This window comes from Salvia miltiorrhiza, chromosome 7 (assembly GCF_028751815.1).
Source record: "Salvia miltiorrhiza cultivar Shanhuang (shh) chromosome 7, IMPLAD_Smil_shh, whole genome shotgun sequence".
Classification (NCBI taxonomy): Eukaryota; Viridiplantae; Streptophyta; class Magnoliopsida; order Lamiales; family Lamiaceae; genus Salvia; species Salvia miltiorrhiza.
The window spans coordinates 41704164-41716219 of NC_080393.1; the positions used below are offsets into that span (position 1 = coordinate 41704164).

The 12056-nt window shown below is 47.0% G+C and overlaps 1 protein-coding gene across 1 annotated transcript; it reads right to left on the reverse strand.

Moving 5' to 3' along the window:
• Positions 1-344: 344 nt before the first annotated feature.
• On the reverse strand, positions 345-9641 carry LOC130994232 (uncharacterized). Its single transcript, XM_057919270.1, has 5 exons — positions 8025-9641; positions 5715-7862; positions 1355-1995; positions 876-1162; positions 345-418 (listed from the first exon to the last, which is right to left on the reverse strand). Exons 1-5 carry the CDS (start codon positions 9639-9641, stop codon positions 345-347), a joined length of 4767 nt encoding a protein of 1588 aa, XP_057775253.1.
• Positions 9642-12056: the final 2415 nt, after the last annotated feature.

A 12056-nucleotide genomic window follows, 5' to 3' on the forward strand; every position in this document is an offset into this window, starting at 1 on the left:
CCCCACACTTAAAGCATGACATGTCCTCAGGGCATAAGAGAAATATGAAGAGTGTAGAAAACGTCCCTGATTATCGGCAATGAAAAACTGAATCTTTCGTGAGAGGCGGTGAAGAGGTGGGTTTGCGGCCATGGGCAGAGTAAAGAGTGGCTGCGCTGGAACATGAAGAACACCAGAAATCTGGCAGAGAAACACCTGCCCCAAACTAAACAAAGAAACAAAGAAAAACAAAACGAAGCAAAACGAAACCGGAAGAAAGAAAAACAAAACAAAAGAAAAACAGTTGGGTTACCTCCCAACAAGTGCTTAATTTAACGTCTAGAGCTCGACGATACCTCATGATCTCAATGAACATCAAACACAGCAGGCGTGACAGAACGCTTAACACGAACAGAGGTAGAAGACCCATGCGCATCCGCTGCTTGAAAAATGACGCTTCCATTGGGCACATCTATCATAGCCCTCCCCGTAGCTAAGAATGATCGACCAAGAATCAACGGCGGATTTGTATCTTCAGGAATATCGAGGACCAAGAAATCTGTAGGGAAGACTAGCTTGTCAACCTTCACAAAGATGTCTTCAAGCTTTCCTCTAGGCTTCACTCTTGATCTATCCGCCATTTGAATCTCCATCGAGGTCGGCTTGAGATCTCCAATTCCCAACCGCTTGAAAACAGAGATGGGCATCACATTGACACTAGCCCCTAAATCGCAAAGTGCCTCGGGAAATAGCTCTCCTCCAATCTCGCACTCAATGGTGAAGCTACCCGGATCTTTCTTCTTCGAAAGTAGCTTCATTGGCGGCTCGGTGCACACAGCTTTTGCCTGCGAGATTTTCTTATCCTCATGACCCATCTTCTTGGTGTGAACAATTGCCTTTTTTTTCTTTATCATTGGCAGAGGAACGGATATTGGCAGAGAAATGGTTGATTTCTCTGCTCTGGCTGTTGAGCACTGAGCTTTGCTTCGCTGCTCTGAAATCTTGAGGCTGTGCACGCTGGTTTGATTCTTCAAGTAGCCTCTCTAGCTCATCCACTATGCGTTTATGCTCTGTCTCCTCGGTATTGGCAACTTTTTTCTTATTCTTGCAATGGGGAATCTCCAGCTTGATTTCCTTGGCATCCTTGCCGTCCCGCTGCTCCGGATGATCCCGCTGCTGAGTCCTGCTTCTCAATTGAATTGTGTTACACTTTTTACTCGGTTTCATAGCATATTGCTCTTCAAGCACCTCACTCTTCATCAGACTACGGGGGAATGGAGCTTTTGGGATGTACTCCCTAAGTGGAATAGGAGATTTGTATGGTTCCTCACTTGGTTGTTCGTTCTCCTTGCTCATCCTCCTGTCTTTTGGAGACAGAGTGCCATCGAGAATCGCATTGCATTGGTCATTCTGCTTGCCTTCGGTATGTCGAGGCATGCTCTGCACAACTGCATGGCTAGCCATTTGGCTAACTTGCATCTCCAAAATCTGTACCTGCTTGGACAGTGCTGAAACATTGTTCCCCATGTTAGCCATACCATTCTCTAGACTGGCCATCCTCGCACCCATACTATTCTCAAGATTGGCAATCTTAGCACCCACAGTCGTCTCTATACTGGCCATCTTGTTGTCAATAGTAGTTTCAAAACTAGTCATCTGCACCAACAGTTGTTGCATCATCTCTTCAAGTGACACCTTCTTAGGCTCATTGACAATCATCCTTGTGGAGCTCCGATCATGTGGCAATTGGTAGCTATTGGAGGCCATCTCCTCCAATTCAAAAGTGTTTGCCTGCATAGCTGACCCCCGTCCACCTCCATCAAATTGCCCAACTTGAGATTGGTACATGTAATCGAGTAGTGAAGGTGGTGGAGGAGGCTGTGCACGTCTGTTGGCCTCTCTAATTTGTCTTTGCTCATCCAGCTGCCTCTGCAGTTCTGCAATCATACGCCACGCAGCTTCAATATCAATATTCTCAGCCATCGCTTGTTTCTTCTTCTCGCGGTTATCCAACAGCTGAGACACCAAACAAAAATCAGAAACAGAAATTTAAAACTAAAAATAAAAATAAACTTATAACGCCTGAAATAATGCTTAAGTCTAACCAGAAATATTAAAGTAAATTCTAAATAGTCCCCGGCAACGGCGCCAAAAAGTTGATCACTAAATTATTAGCAACAAATTACTGCAACTAACACGGTGCAATTGTAGCACAAATAACAAGTAACCGAGTATCGTATCCACAGGGACTATTATAACGAATCACTCTAAGTAATCCTAATTAAACTCTAGTAATATTCAGGCAAACGAAAGAAATAAGGTTTAATTAACTTAAACTAAAACACTAATAACAATAATTAAAATCGCGTAGGAAATATCAAGTATAAAAGACAACTGATCCTAGGGTAGTAAATTCATCAATTAAATCTACGCAATAAATCTATTAATCCTATGTACCAATTTAATCCAGTTATGATGAGAGATCACTTAATTAATCAATTACTCTCGCTAGAGCAGCAACGATCGTAGATTAGTAAATTCTCTATCGCCGTTAGGTCTCAAGAAAATCTACTAACTCCCAATAGTTCCTAAGAATAGCTCCCTATGATCCACCTATCTCCGCTAGGTCTCAAGGTTAAAATCATATCATACATTCCTGAATCCGCTAAACAGTTATCTCCGCTAGGTCTCAAACCGAATAGCTAAACATGCAAACTATTGATCAGATAATTCACAAGAAATTAAGCACCAGGAAATATGAATCATAAACTGGAAGGCATAAAGGTATTAACAAATAAAACACATAAATTCAATCAACTATTTACAAACCCTAGAATCAGCTAAAGGAAACTAGCTAGACATAGTAAAATAAAACATAAACATAATTAAAGAGAATGCAATTGTAAAAACTGAATTATATAAAAACCGAATAAAAACGATTGTAGCGACTTGAATCTTCAATCTTGATCCAAGCCTTGAAAACTAGAAAGCTAAAATATTCTAAAGCTAAAACTATAAAACTGAAAATATAAGTCTGGGTGTCGGGGCTCTCTCGAATAGGTCAAAAGATGACCTATTTATAAGCTTCAAATTTCCTTCGGATCACCATGGAAGTTGCCATGCAAAGTAGAATTCTAAAGGTAATAGAATCGTGTGAAATAATGCAACTCTCCAGCTGGATGCGCGCTTCTGGAAAACACTCCTACTCTCGCCAACTTCGCAGCTCTCGCCAGAGGAATGGTATCGCCAGAGGAATGGGTCGCCAGCGGAATGTCTTCCGCTCTGGCAGCGGGGACTTGAATCCTCTGGCAGCGGGGACTCCTCTGGTGATGACTTCGCTGGCATGTTGATTTCTCTGGCGCGACTTCTCTGGCATGTTGATTTCTCTGGCGCAACGATTTCTCTGGCGTGACTTCTCTAGCTTTTGATTCCTCTGGCGCCAGAGGAATGGTGATTTCTCTTCTCTGAAGACCGGAACACCTAGAAAACGCCAAATTCATCCAAAGTTCTCCAAAATTGCATCCTTTCATCTTGAAAGCGTAAATCTCCTGCAAAGCATAGAATACACCATAAAACGCACCAAATTCCAGAAGATTAACTTAAAACACGCACAAACAAACCCATAAAAATAGTGTAAATTAAGCATAAATCAGGGGGTGCAACCAACTTTCGCGGCTTACGATTAAATAGTAACCCTCGGCGCGGAGCATGGAGGACCCGGGGGGTGCAACCAACTTTCGCGGCTTACGATTAAATAGTAACCCTCTGCGCGGAGCATGGAGGACCCGGGGGGTGCAACCAACTTTCACGGCTTACGATTAAATAGTAACCCTCTGCGCGGAGCATGGAGGACCCGGGGGGTGCAACCAACTTTCGCGGCTTACGATTAAATAGTAACCCTCTGCGCGGAGCATGGAGGACCCGGGGGGTGCAACCAACTTTCGCGGCTTACGATTAAATAGTAACCCTCTGCGCGGAACATGGAGGACCCAGAGGGTGCAACCAACTTTCGCGGCTTACGATTAAATAGTAACCCTCTGCGCGGAGCATGGAGGACCCAGGGGGTGCAACCAACTTTCGCGGCTTACGATTAAATAGTAACCCTCTGCGCGGAGCATGGAGGACCCGGGGGGTGCAACCAACTTTCGCGGCTTACGATTAAATAGTAACCCTCTGCGCGGAGCATGGAGGACCCGGGGGGTGCAACCAACTTTCGCGGCTTACGATTAAATAGTAACCCTCTGCGCGGAGCATGGAGGACCCGGGGGGTGCAACCAACTTTCGCGGCTTACGATTAAATAGTAACCCTCTGCGCGGAGCATGGAGGACCCGGGGGGTGCAACCAACTTTCGCGGCTTACGAGCGCTTCCCTCTGCGCGGAGCATGGAGGGCCCGGATGGCGCAACCAACTTTCGCGGCTTACAAGCGCTTCCCTCCCTCTGCGCGGAGCATCGCGGCTTACGAGCGCTTCCCTCTGCTCTGATGGCAGCGTGATTCCTCTGCTTTTCCCTTGACTTGCTGAGGAGCAATTTTTGGATTTTTGAATTTGAAAATTGGGGATGAATTTGAAAATTGGGGATTACGGGTGTACACCCTACTCCCCCCCTGGTGACATGTGAAATACTCTGTTATGAACATGTTGGCCTAATTACTCCTTATTCCATCTCCGGCCCATAAACTCGCGTGAGCCCGTTACCTCTTAGCCCTTTTCTTAAGCCTAAAACCATCTCTATATATACCCCTCCACCTTTCATGACCTAGCTTTAGAATCCCTTATCTTCTTTCCGCCGCCCCAATCTGATCTCCTCTCAAACCCTAAATCTCCCGACCCTTTGTCTCTTTTATCATGTATCCCTTCCTATCTTGGTTGTAAAGCACTCAGTCGGGGGAGTGAGTCCTGTTAAGAAAGTGCACAATGTTGGCGACTGAAAGAACATGACTCTCCCCCGCCTGAGAGTTTTATCTCCAGGGTTCCTGAAGAAAACTTCCTCGCTACCCCCTTTTGACCTTAGTGTCCTACCCTCCTTCCCAATGGCTTCCCTGATTCATCCCTAGCTTAGTTATAAAGCACCCTATTGCGGGAAGTCCTGTTCAGGGCACCCATATCTTTGAAGGCTCTGCCCTTCCCTTTGTGTTTCCGGGGTAGATCTCCGGTATTGTGGTTGCAAGGAGCAGGGTTCCGGCAATGGGGAGCATTATCATCGGCTTCCTGAGATCTGGATGTTGGTTGGTCTGTTCCTCTTCTGTACTTTTTTTTTTTTTGACTTGTTGTTTTTCTTGGTGTTCTGCAGGCGTGGAGTAGATCTGGAGTAGATCTGAGAAGTGGGCATGTCTCAGCGGAGAAGAAGAGCTTGAAGTGTTGGCGCATGGAAGAGAAGTCGTCGATCCCTGATGTTTGCTTTCCCTTTGACCTGCTGAGAAGCAGTTTTTTGTATTTGTTTCTCCCTTGTCCTGCTAAGAAGAAGTTTGTATTTTAAATTTGTAAATTGTGGGCTAGGGGTATACACCCTACTCCCCCCTCTGGTGACATGTGCAATGCTCTGCATGAACAGTATAAGTAGAATATGTTATGTAAAAAAGCGATAATTTAAAGTAAATAAAACAAAACCAGGGAATTCCCTAGAACCACATATCTGTTTTATTGATATTATGGCCCCGGACCTCGTTAAAACCCCTGTGGGGAAAAAGAGTATCCGGTCTACATTGGTATTAGTCCTGCTAAGTAGCAGTTATACATAGAACTTTTTGAGATTGTTAATATTCCATGGTCTAGGAAGAGCTCTGCCGTCTGGATCCGACAATGTGTAAGCTCCACCACCTAGGACCTCTGTGATGATACACGGGCCTTTCCAATTAGCTTCGAACTTACCCACTGCCTTCAATGCATCAGCCCGCTTGAGAACCAGATCTCCCTTTGACAATTTCCGTGCTCTGACCCGCTTGTCATACCCTGCCTTGATAATGCTTTTGTATTTTGCTGTTCTGACCCGGGCTTCATCCCTCTGTGCTTCCACCAAATCTAGCTCTACTCGGCGAAGTTCAGCATTGTGTTCAGTGTTGTAGGTTGTTATCCGATATGATTCCAATCTTACCTCCGCTGGTATTACCGCATTAGATCCATACACCAGAGTAAATGGTGCTTCACCCGTGGCTGTCTTTGGGCTAGTGCGGTAGGCCCAAAGTACAGTATCCAGCTCCTCAACCCATTTGCCTCTGCTCTGAGTCAGCCTCTTCTTGATCCCTACACATATTGTCCTGTTGGCCAACTCCACTTGGCCATTTGCTTGCGGGTGAGCTACCGAGACGAATCGTTGAGTGATATCCATCCGATCACAGAAATCCGCGATCCTCTGCCCAGTGAACTGGGTTCCGTTGTCAGAAACGATGATCCTGGGCACACCAAATCTGCAGCATATATTCCGCCAGATGAAGCGCTCCACAGTCACCTCATCGATTTTCCCCACAGCCTCAGCTTCGACCCACTTAGAGAAGTAGTCCACCGCTACCAGCAAAAAGCATTTGCCCCCTGGTGCCGTGGGCAGCTTCCCGACTATGTCGATACCCCACTTGTCGAATGGACATGCAGCGTACATAACGCCCATAGGTTCCCCTGGAATGTTGATTCGCCAAGCGTGTCTCTGGCAAGCCTCACACTTGCGGACGAATTCTCTGGCGTCTTTGTTGATGTTAGGCCAGTAGAACCCTGCCCGAATGATTTTGCGTACTAGGTCCCGGAATCCCGTGTGACCACCACAGCAACCTGCATGAACCTCATTTAAAGCAAAGTTAGCTTCTTCTGGAGATAAGCACTTTAGTAAAGGCTGAGTAAAGGATCGTTTGTAGAGTTGGTCATTAAGCAAGCAATAATTTTCGTATCGGGCCCTCTGATTAGATTCCTTGTTCAACCGCTCCCCTGTCTTGAGAAAATGTGTAATAGGAGCCCGCCAGTCATCTCTGATCTCTACGGAGAAGACCTGTGAAGTCCCCATCTCTCTGGTATCACAGAGTAAAATAATTTCATCACTCCAGGTTTGTTCCACTGCACTAGCCATCCGCGCCAGTAGGTCCGCTTTCGTATTATCTTCCCGGCAGATTTGCTCGATTTTGAATTCCATAAACTTGTCCTTCATCTCGCTGATCTTGCGGTGGTACGCCTTCATGCGTTCTTCTTTGACACTATAGCCCCCTGAATATTGTTGGGCCACTAACTGGGAGTCTGTCTTGATGATGACACATTCGGCCTTGAGTTGTGACAAAATATGCGCCCCTCTGACCACGGCTTCATACTCTGCCTCATTGTTGGACAATCGGCAAGTGAATTTGATTGCAAACTGATATGTACCATACCCTGGTGATGTGATGTATACCCCAATTCCGCATCCCTCTTTTGTCACTGATCCGTCCACAAAGGCAACCCAAAACTCCGGTACTGGACGGCGAGTTGTTTCTTGGATGAAATCTGCCAACTCTTGTGCTTTGATCGATGTTCTTGGCTCATATTCCACATCATATTCCCCCAACTCCACAGCCCACTTCACCATTCTTCCCGACAAATCTGGGCGCCCCAGCACTTGTTTAAAAGGCAGGGCAGTGCACACCACTACCCGATGTGACAAAAAATACGGCCTCAACTTTCTCGCCGTGACCATGACCGCCAGAGCAGCCTTCTCTATCTCTGTGTAATTCAATTCGGGACCCTGGATGATTCGGCTGATGAAGTAGATGGGCTTCTGTTGACTTCCCTCCTCTCTGATAAGCACAGAGCTGATTGCATCTTCCCCCACTGCTATGTACAGATATAACGTTTCTCCCGGGACCGGCTTGGTCAGAGTCGGGAGTTTTGCTAGATATACCTTGAGATCCTCAAATGCCACTCGGCATTCCTCTGTCCATAGAAATTTAGTGCCCTTCCTTATGATTTTGAAAAACGGCATGCTGCGCTCTGCCGACCGTGATATAAACCTGCTCAGAGCAGTGATGCGCCCATTTAGAGTCTGCACTTCCTTGATCCCTCTGGGTGGTGTCATTTCCATGATGGCCTTGACCTTCTCTGCGTTAACCTCAATCCCTGCAGGGGTAACCTTGTAGCCCAAGAATTTGCCTATTGTGACCCCAAAAGTACATTTTGCTGGATTCAACATGAGCCGATGCTTTCTAACCACAGTGAAGATCTCATCGAGATCAGAGACATCCTCTGCCCTTATACTCCGCACAAGCATGTCATCCACATACACCGAGATATTCTTGGAGGGTTGTTCCTTGAAGACTTTTTCCATCATCCGCTGATACGTGGCTCCCGCATTTTTCAAGCCAAACGACATACTCCTCCAGCCGTAAACCCCGCAACAGACGGCAAATGCCGTTTTGGCAATGTCTCCTCTGTTCATTTTAACCTGATGGTATCCCTGATACGCGTCCATCATAGATAGTAAAGCGCATCCCGAAGTGGCATCCACCAGCTGGTCAATCCTCGGCAGAGGATAGTGGTCTTTTGGGCAAGCGGCGTTCAGATCTCTGAAATCTACGCACATCCTCCAAGTATTTGTTTTCTTTGGTACCATTACCGCGTTTGAAATCCACTCTGGGTATTGCACTTCCACAATGTGCCCTGCTTCCAACAACCCATAAACCTGCTCCCTTATTGCAGCGTCATTCTCGGCTCTAAAATTCCTTGTTCGTTGCTTTACTGGCTTAACTTTAGGATCCACATTAAGGCAGTGTTCTGCCAACCCTCTGTCAATGCCCTTTAAATCGGCGGTGCTGAATACGAACACATCTGCATTTTTGCGCAAGCAAGTAATGAGCTCGTCTCTGACTTGATCACTCATGGAAGACCCAATTTTGGTTTGAAAACCCTCTTTCCCTGGGAACAATTCGATCATGTTGCAAAAATCACTAGTAGACACCAGCGCGGTTTTTTCTGTATTGTCCCTGTCTTTCAATATGTCTGCCAATTCCTGGCGCTCTTCTATCGAAGCATTCACTTCGCCCACCTTCCCCTTCTTCCGTGTATCCAATCCCTCTGTCACTCTTTCCCTTTTCTGTCCCGCTGAATGTGTAAGCATTTGTACATGGCAAGCTTTCGATGCTGTTTGATCACCACAGACTTCTCCCACTCTCCCTCCCTCGATGGGGAATTTCATTTTCAAGTGAAACATAGAGATCACCGCCCTAAACGCCATCAATGCAGGCCGGCCAAGTATTACATTGTAGGAGGGCTTTGGCATGTCAACCACCAAGAAACGCACCATCCTAGTTTTGCTATTAGCAGCTGTAGTGCCGAGATTTAACGGTAACTCCACATAACCCAGAGGCATGACCATTTCTCCTCCAAACCCAAACAAAGGCTCAATATGAACGTCTATTCCCATGTTTTGAAGGCACTCCCAATATAAGATATTCACCGCGCTGCCCGAGTCTACGAAAACACGGTGAACGATACAGCCGGCAATATCCGCCATAATAACCAGCGCATCATCGTGCGGGTACATTAGTGTACGTAGATCCTCTGCCCCAAAGGTGATCGTCGGCTCTTCTGCCGCGCTTGTAATCTCCATAACCTGCTTATGGTAGTATCCTGACTTCACTGCTCTGACCACTTGTTTCTTAGCCCTGTTTGATGTGGGCGTTCCATTCTCCCCACAAATCATATGAACTTCCATCCGATACGGGGGAGGAGGTACTTGTCTTTCTGGCCCTTCCCTGCGATTATCCCGATTGTCATTTCTTTGATCCCTATTATTCCCATGTTCTTGTCGTTGGTCCCGGTTATTTCTCTGATCCCTCTGATCTCTATGATCCCTCTGGTCCCTATGATCCCTCTGATCATTTCTCCTCTGGCCCTCATTTCCTCTGTCAATGAACTGGTCGAGGTTTCCCTGGCGCACCAGTAGCTCTAACTGATGCTTGAGATGCCCGCAATATTTTGTGTAGTGTCCAAAAGAGTTGTGATACTCACACAGCTTATTATTAGGCCCCTCCTGTGGCGGCCCATCCCGATAGGTTCCCGGTGCCCGAAAAAATGGTTGATCCTTTACCAAATGAAAGATTTCCTCCTGTGGTTTATTTAAAGGCGTGTATTCCGTAAACCGCGTGACTTCGTTCATGGTACGTTGCTGCCGGGGCGGCATTTCTCCCTGTGGTGGCAGTACCCTCGGAGGTAGCCCTCTGAATGGTGCTCTATCCTGGTGTCTCTGTCTCTCTGGTGCTTCCTCAGCTCTTTTAGCTTTGTTTATCGTTTTCCGCTTTTCTCGCCATCTTGGCATCTTCCAACTGTAGATAGCCTGGCAACCTTGCCATAATATCGTCGAAATCCCTTGCTGGTCGGATCTGTAGCTCGTCAAAGAAGAGCCTCGGCTTGAGCCCCCTGACGTAGGCGTAATTCTTAATTTGAGATTCCGCCTCTGGCACCTCCAGAGCGGCTAAGTTAAATCTGGCAGTGTATTCTCTCAACGTTTCAGTCTGATCCTGCTTGATATCCATCAATGAAAGGGCTGACTTCCCTACCCTTAGCGAACTTGCGAACTGTCGTAGAAAACGAGTTTGTAAATCTTCAAAGGAATGAATAGAATTTGGGGCCAGCGTCCCAAACCACAACTGAGCTGGTCCAGTTAGAGTAGTGGAGAAGATGCGGCACTTGATGCCCTCAGTATACATATGCAGTGTGACCAACCCTTCAAAACGATTGAGGTGGACCTCTGGATCGGTAGTGCCATCGTAATCTAGCGAGATGGGTTTGTAGCTCCTGGGCAAAGTGTCTGCCAAAATATCATCAGAGAAAGGACTACGGTTGCTGACGGAATGAAACTTTGAAGTCTTGGCCCTTTTGTCCTCCTTGTATCTTCCCTGCTCCCTTCTATCCCTTGGCGCGTCATGACCGTGACGTTTGTGAGCCCTGTGCCCTGGCCTGCCAGAGGAATACTCCAGCTCCCTTTCTTCTGATCTTTCGATGTACCGTGATTTCTCTGGACGATGGGACTTCTCTACTCTGTACGACCGCTCTGACCTCTGTCCCCTGTCGTCCCTCCGGGACTTCTCCCTCAACGATTCTTCCAGATTTTCGAGTTGGTGTTTCAGCTGCGACACTTGGTTTTTCAACCGTGCCTTCTCCTTCGGTCTCTCTTCCTCAAAGACAAAGGAGACGGATTGACTATCAGACTCGTCAACCCTCTCCTTCCTGACAACACTGTTGAGCCTAACACGGCTCCCTTCTGGTCTGGCTAGTTCTCTGTCAGCGGGGTTCCCTTGCATTTCCCCAGGCATCACAGCCTGCTTGTTGATTGCCAAAATGTTTACCTCCTGAGCAGCGGGAGGTGGGGCCTCAGTGCCCTGCGGGTTGGCTGCTCCCGCCGAGGGAGCTACAGTAGGGATGACAGACAGCATCGGAGTTCCCTGTGCCTGACGCATATTAGCATAGCTGAGCAAAGCCATCATTTGCTCTGCCAGCCCGAAGTTAAGCGACCCCCCTCCAGACGTGGGGGCCAAGTTTGGCAGATCAGAGCCCGGTGTTACCATAGCAAACCTCTGGGTGTTAACGTTCAACCCTGTTGTCGGCGTGGCTGAGATAGCCTGAAAACCCGGTGGCACAGTGAAGGTGGGGTTACCCTGAAGGCCATTGAACAGTGAGGTAGGCACCTCGGTAGTGACAGCAGCTGAATCGAACTCCTTCTCCAAGTTGCGGTGAGCATCAGAGGATCCCATAGTACCTGCACATAAACAAAGTGAGAAAGAATCCATACGGCCAATGAATAGATCCTCCCTTACTGATTGAAAACCCAATATGAGAGATTCCAAGCACCGGCGCAGAGGCCGTTAAAAAATTCCCTCAAGGTAACTCTATACACTGGGAAATAAACCCAGGGTATAGATTAAAACAACAGAGCCCGAACAACAGAAATTTCCCCTGTAGACACTTATCAAGATCCGGCAGAAGAAACAGAGTGTCCAGAGAACCAAAGTAAGATATCCCGAGATAGACATAAACAGAACAACCACCAAGAAGCTTGTTAGCACAAAAACGTTAAGCATGATATATAGTAAGGAATTTGCAAGAAAACGAACATCATAACCCGAAATTA